General features: G+C 37.9%; 1 protein-coding gene across 1 annotated transcript; it reads right to left on the bottom strand.

Moving 5' to 3' along the window:
• Positions 1-210: 210 nt before the first annotated feature.
• LOC113769271 lies at positions 211-5,067 on the bottom strand. The gene is made up of 8 exons (XM_027313734.1): positions 3,879-5,067; positions 2,772-3,803; positions 2,385-2,675; positions 2,202-2,294; positions 1,906-2,036; positions 1,326-1,536; positions 992-1,208; positions 211-439 (listed from the first exon to the last, which is right to left on the bottom strand). The coding sequence occupies exons 1-8, from the start codon at positions 5,065-5,067 to the stop codon at positions 211-213; spliced, it is 3,393 nt and encodes a 1,130-aa protein (XP_027169535.1).
• Positions 5,068-5,791: the final 724 nt, after the last annotated feature.

Here is a 5,791-nt window from a genome sequence, read left to right as displayed (position 1 = left end):
GCTAGAACTCTCATATGCATCATTTCGGATTTCCTCCAACTCTTGCAATTGCAACTTCCTGTGTTCTCCAGCTTCATCCATCCGCATATTGTAATTTTTAACTGCCCAATATGCCCTATGTTCCAATTCCACAGGTAGATGACAAGGTTTGCCAAAAATTAATCGGTAAGGAGACATACCTATGGGGGTCTTAAAAGCTGTACGGTAAGCTCAAAGTGCATCATCTAAGCGCAAACTCCAATCCTTTCTATTGGGATTCACCGTTTTTTCAAGTATCGACTTGATTTCTTTATTGGAGGTTTCTGCTTGACCACTAGTCTGCGGATGATAGGACGTAGAAACCCGATGAGTGACGCCATATTTCTTCATTAATGCTTCCATTACTCGATTGCAGAAGTGTGTCCCTCGGTCACTGATAATTGCTCTTGGCGTGCCATACCTGACAAAAATATGAGATTTAATAAAATCAACTACAACCTTAGCATTGTCAGTCCTAGTTGCCTTAGCCTCTATCCACTTTGAGACATAATCAACTGCAAGTAATATATACATATTACCAAAAGAGGAAGGAAATGGACCCATAAAATCTATACCCCATATATCGAAAATTTCACAAACCAGTATAGGAGTAAGAGGCATTTGATCTCTATGGCTTAAATTACCTGTCTTTTGACAATTTGCACATGATTTACAAAATAAGTATGCATCACTAAACAAAGTTGGCCAAAATAAACCACACTCTAAAACCTTTCTTGCAGTTCGCTTAGGGCCAAAATGTCCACCACACGCATATGAGTGACAAAAAGATAAAATTGATGGAACCTCTTCTTCAGACACACACCTGCGAATAATTTGGTCAGAACAATATTTCCACAAGTATGGTTCATCCCACACATAATATTTAACATCACTTTTAATTTTTTCCTTTTGAGCTCTAGACAAATCATTAGGTAGCGTTCTAGTAACAAGATAATTCACTAAATCAGCATACCAGGGAGTTGTCTTTTGAACTACAAAAAGATGCTCATCTGGAAAATTATCCTTCAAGGGAGCAGGTCCTTCACTATTGATCAAACGACTGAGGTGATCAACAACCATATTTTCAGCACCCCTTTTGTCTTTAATTTCCAGATCAAATTCTTGGAGTAGGAGAATCCACCTTATAAGTCGTGGTTTGGCCTCTTTCTTGTTGAGCAAATATTTCAAAGCTGCATGGTCAGAATAAATAATGACTTTAGTGCCAAGTAAATAAGAACGAAATTTTTCTAAAGCAAAAACAATAGCTAAAAGCTCCTTTTCCGTAGTCGAATAATTGCACTGGGCACCATCCAAGGTCCTCGAGGCATAATAAATGACATAAGAAGCTCTGCCCTCTTTCTGGCCGAGTACTGCACCAACAGCAAAATTGCTGGCATCACACATTATCTCGAAAGGAAGACTCCAGTTTGGTGGTCGAACCACTGGTGCTGAAGTCAATGATCCCTTGAGCGTGTCAAATGCACTCTTGCAATTATCATCAAAATGAAATACCACATCCTTTTGAAGTAATTTGCATAGAGGATGGGATATCTTTGAAAAATCTTTGATGAAACGCCTATAAAAACCTGCATGGCCAAGAAAAGAGCGATCTTCCCGCACACTTGCAGGGTAAGGTAAACATTTGATAATTTCTACCTTAGCCTTATCTACCTCAATTCCTTTTGCAGATACCACATGGCCTAAAATTATGCCTTGGTCTACCATAAAATGGCATTTCTCATAATTTAAGACAAGATTAGTTTCAATGCACCTTTTAAGAATTTTTGTGAGGTTAGTTAAACATTCATCAAAAGAATTACCATAGACAGTAAAATCATCCATAAACACTTCTATGATATTCTCCACATAATCAGAAAATATACTAACCATACACATTTGGAATGTAGCAGGCGCATTACAAAGACCAAAAGGCATTCGTCTATAGGCAAATGTACCAAAAGGGCAAGTAAATGTGATTTTCTCTTGATCTTCAGGCGCCACTGGAATTTGTAGAAAACCTGAAAAATCATCAAGACAGCAATAATGAGATTTTCCTGCCAACCTTTCCAACATCTGATCAATAAAAGGCAATGGAAAATGATCTTTACGAGTTAATGCATTTAATTTTCTAAAATCGGTACAAACTCTCCATCCATTTTGAACTCGAGTGGGCATTAACTCACCTTTAGGATTTTCAATAACAGTAATTCCTGTCTTTTTAGGAACTACTTGAACAGGACTTACCCACTTACTATCCGAAATAGGATAGATTATACCTGTGTCAAGAAGTTTTAAAACTTCTTTCTTCACTACCTCCATCATTGGTGGGTTCAATCTCCTTTGAGCCTCTCTCGAAGGCTTAGCACCATCTTCTAACAAGATGCGGTGCATGCAAGTGGCTGGACTTAATCCTTTTATGTCAGCCACTGTCCATCCTATTGCCTCCTTGTGGTCCTTTAACACCCGAATTAATTTTTCTTCCTCTAAAGCAGTCAATTTACTGGAAATTATTACTGGGAGTGTATCTCCATCTCCCAAGAATGCATACTTTAAATTATCCGGTAACTGCTTTAATTCCACCTTCGGGGCTTGCACAATAGATGGCAAAAGCTGTGAATGAGACAAAGGTAATTCCAAGTAAGACACATTGGAAAATTCTGGACAAAGAGAATTCAATTCAAAAATAACTTCCTGCAATTCAAAAGGAAAAACAAACTTCCCTTTTATCTTTTGCAAATTTTCCTGACAGAGACCAGTAGAAATAGCAACCTTCAACGCATCGTCATTATTAAATTCAAAATTTTGCTGCGCCAAAGAATCAATTACATCTATAACAAAAATTGAATGAGATTCACCAGGATATTTCATAGCATCATAAATATTAAATTTAATAACATCACCATCAAATTCCATAGTCAATGTGCCAGTGAAAACATCAATTTTTGTTCTAGCAGTTTTCAAAAATGGTCTCCCTAACAGCATTGGAGATGAATTAGAATTATCATCCTCCATATCAAGCACATAAAAATCTGCAGGAAAAATCAAATTATCAATTTGCACTAAAATATCCTCTAAAACTCCATCAGGATAGGCATTTGATCGATCAGCAAGTTGAATTATTACGCCCGTCTCTTTTAAAGGCCCAACGTTCATCAAATTATAAATAGAACGAGGCATAACATTTATCGAAGCACCCAAATCCAACATAGCTTTTTCAATTTTAATATTGCCTATTTTGCAAGGGACAGTAAACATACCCGGATCCTTGCATTTAGGAGGCAATTTTTTCTGCAGAACTGCCGAGACATTTTCTCCCATATGCACTTTCTCATTTCCTTTCAACTTTTTCTTACCAGTGCATAACTCCTTCAAAAATTTAGCATATCTAGGAATTTGTTTAATTGCATCTAAAAGAGGGATATTTACCTCAACTTTTCGAAAAGTGTCCAAAATCTCCTGTTCTTGTTCTTGCTTTTTGGACTTTGCCAGTCGACTAGGAAATGGAGGCGGAGGTGTAACCACTTGTGTTGATTTTTCTCCAAAATCTGGTTGTTCTAAGGCCCTAGGTTGAGACACATTCCCATCTTTTTCGAGCTCTTCCTCGATTGCTTGTTCAGAAATTCTCTTGCTCGGCTCAGGCAACTCTTTGCCACTTCTTAATGTGATGGCACTAGCATTTTGCTTGGGGTTGACAATTGTCTGCGAAGGTAGCTTTCCAGATAATTGGGACTCCAATCTATTGACTGTGGAAGCTAACTGGCTCATTTGATTCTCCAAATTATGAATGCTAGTTTTCGTCTCCTGTTGAAATTGTTGAGTGTTAGTAGCCAAAGATTTCACAATATCCTCAAGTGACATACCTGATTTAGGAGTAGATTGTTGCTGTGAAAGTTGAGGTCTAGGTTGATATTGTGACTGTTGTGGAAATCCTGGTGGCCTTGCTGCATAATTAAAATTAGGATGATCCCTCCATCCTGGATTATAGGTGTTTGCATAGGGATCATACCGCCTCTGAGGTGGTCCTGGAAATCCAACTGCATTAGCCTGCTCAGTCGAATCATCTTGGAGTGTGGGGCACATATCTGTTGGATGACTCGAACCATAGCAGATTCCACATGTTTTCAATTGCTGCATTTGTCCTATAGCTAACTTTTCAACCAAAGAAGTTAGACAATCTAATCTTTGCTCTATTGAAGAATTACTTACCTCATTGACTCTACGAGTTGTGTTATCTTGCCTGTCTCCAAATTGTTGAGCATTTGCAGCCATACTCGATATCAAATTTCTTGCCTCCGTGGGTGTTTTATTCACTAAGGAGCCCCCACTGGCAGCATCAATAATTCTTCTGTCAGTTTGGGACAGACCCTCATAAAAATACTGGATGAGGAGTTGATCAGGAATTTGATGATGAGGACAACTAGCACATAGTTGCTTGAATCTTTCCCAATATTCATGTAGAGTCTCTCCATTGAATTGTCGAATTCCACAGATGTCTTTCCTAATGCTTGCAGCTCGGGATGCAGGAAAGAATTTTTCTAGGAAATGCTTCTTCATGTCTGTCCATGTGGATATTGACCCAGAAGGCAGATAATAGAGCCAATCCTTAGCTTTATCGGCTAAGGAAAATGGAAAGGCTCTTAATTTAATTTGCTCCTCTGTGACTCCCTGGGGTTTCATTGTCAAGCAAACCACATGGAATTCTTTGAGATGCTTGTGGGGATCTTCACCTGGTAAGCCATGAAAAGAAGGAAGTAAATGGATTAGTCCAGATTTTAACTCAAGTGCAACCTCTAATGTAGGATAAGTAATACATAGAGGCTGTTGATTTAAATCTGGTACAGCCAATTCTCTCAATTTCCGTTCATTAGCCATGGTGCTATCTATCTCTTCTGTCTCACTAAATGAATCCACAAAATCTACTACTGAATTATGTCCAGTAGATGAGGAGGATGCCTCTGCTCGTTCTCTTGTTGCTTTTCTCAATGCACGAGCAGTCTTCTCTATCTCAGGATTATATTGCAGTTCACCTGTACGAGAAGATCTAGGCATAAACCAGTAACAATAAAAATAAAAATAAAAATAAAAAATAAACAAAGAAAATAAAATTCAAAGAAAATAAATTTATTTTGACACCAAGTCCCCGGCAACGGCGCCAAAATTTGGTGGGTGTCAAACCAGCAAAAATAAAATTCCTACTCTTAAGTCACGAATTAAGTCCACTATGGTACTGGAGCAGGGACTTAGGTTGTGCAATGGGTTACTAGCTTCACCCTGGTGCCAGAGTTTGCTTGATCCGATATACCAAAGTATATTAATTACGTGAAAGACAAAATTCGAATATAGCAGTGAGCAGGGTCGAATCAACAGGGACTTGGGAATTTATTTTGAATGAATGTAACATTAAATAAAAATGGGGGGAATTGATATGGAACTGTCTAATTTAATTGCTCAAATTAAAAATAAGACAATCGCAGATAAAATAAATAACAATAAATATAAAGTAAATTAACGGAAGGAAAATCTCTAGTCAAAGGTATAATCTCCACTAATGGTTCGAATCACTGATCACAGATGCAGAGATAAAATCCTTCATTTACAAATAAACTGGTTATGGTTGTCAACAAGCTCTGACAACCTGCCTAACCTTCCTGATTCGATAACCACAACAAGCTCTGTAGTTATTGCCCTAGCCAATTAAGCAGTCCTAAACACGCTCTTAGAATTTAACCTATTGACAGCATTAATCATTAGACTGGCCACCAATTATAACCAA

Source organism: Coffea eugenioides, chromosome 4, assembly GCF_003713205.1.
Source record: "Coffea eugenioides isolate CCC68of chromosome 4, Ceug_1.0, whole genome shotgun sequence".
NCBI lineage: Eukaryota > Viridiplantae > Streptophyta > Magnoliopsida > Gentianales > Rubiaceae > Coffea > Coffea eugenioides.
The sequence above is the reverse complement of the archived record's forward strand: the minus strand, read 5'-3'. Positions and strand labels throughout refer to the sequence as shown.

Coding starts and splice junctions, on each gene's coding strand:
- LOC113769271 (XM_027313734.1), bottom strand. CDS start 5,067: ATGCCTAGATCTTCTCGTACAGGTGAACTGCAATATAATCCTGAGATA. Junction 3,804..3,878: donor ACAATCTACTCCTAAATCAG/GTATGTCACTTG, acceptor CGAAAACTAGCA/TTCATAATTTGGAGAATCAA. Junction 1,209..1,325: donor TGCCTCGAGGACCTTGGATG/GTGCCCAGTGCA, acceptor CTGACCATGCAG/CTTTGAAATATTTGCTCAAC.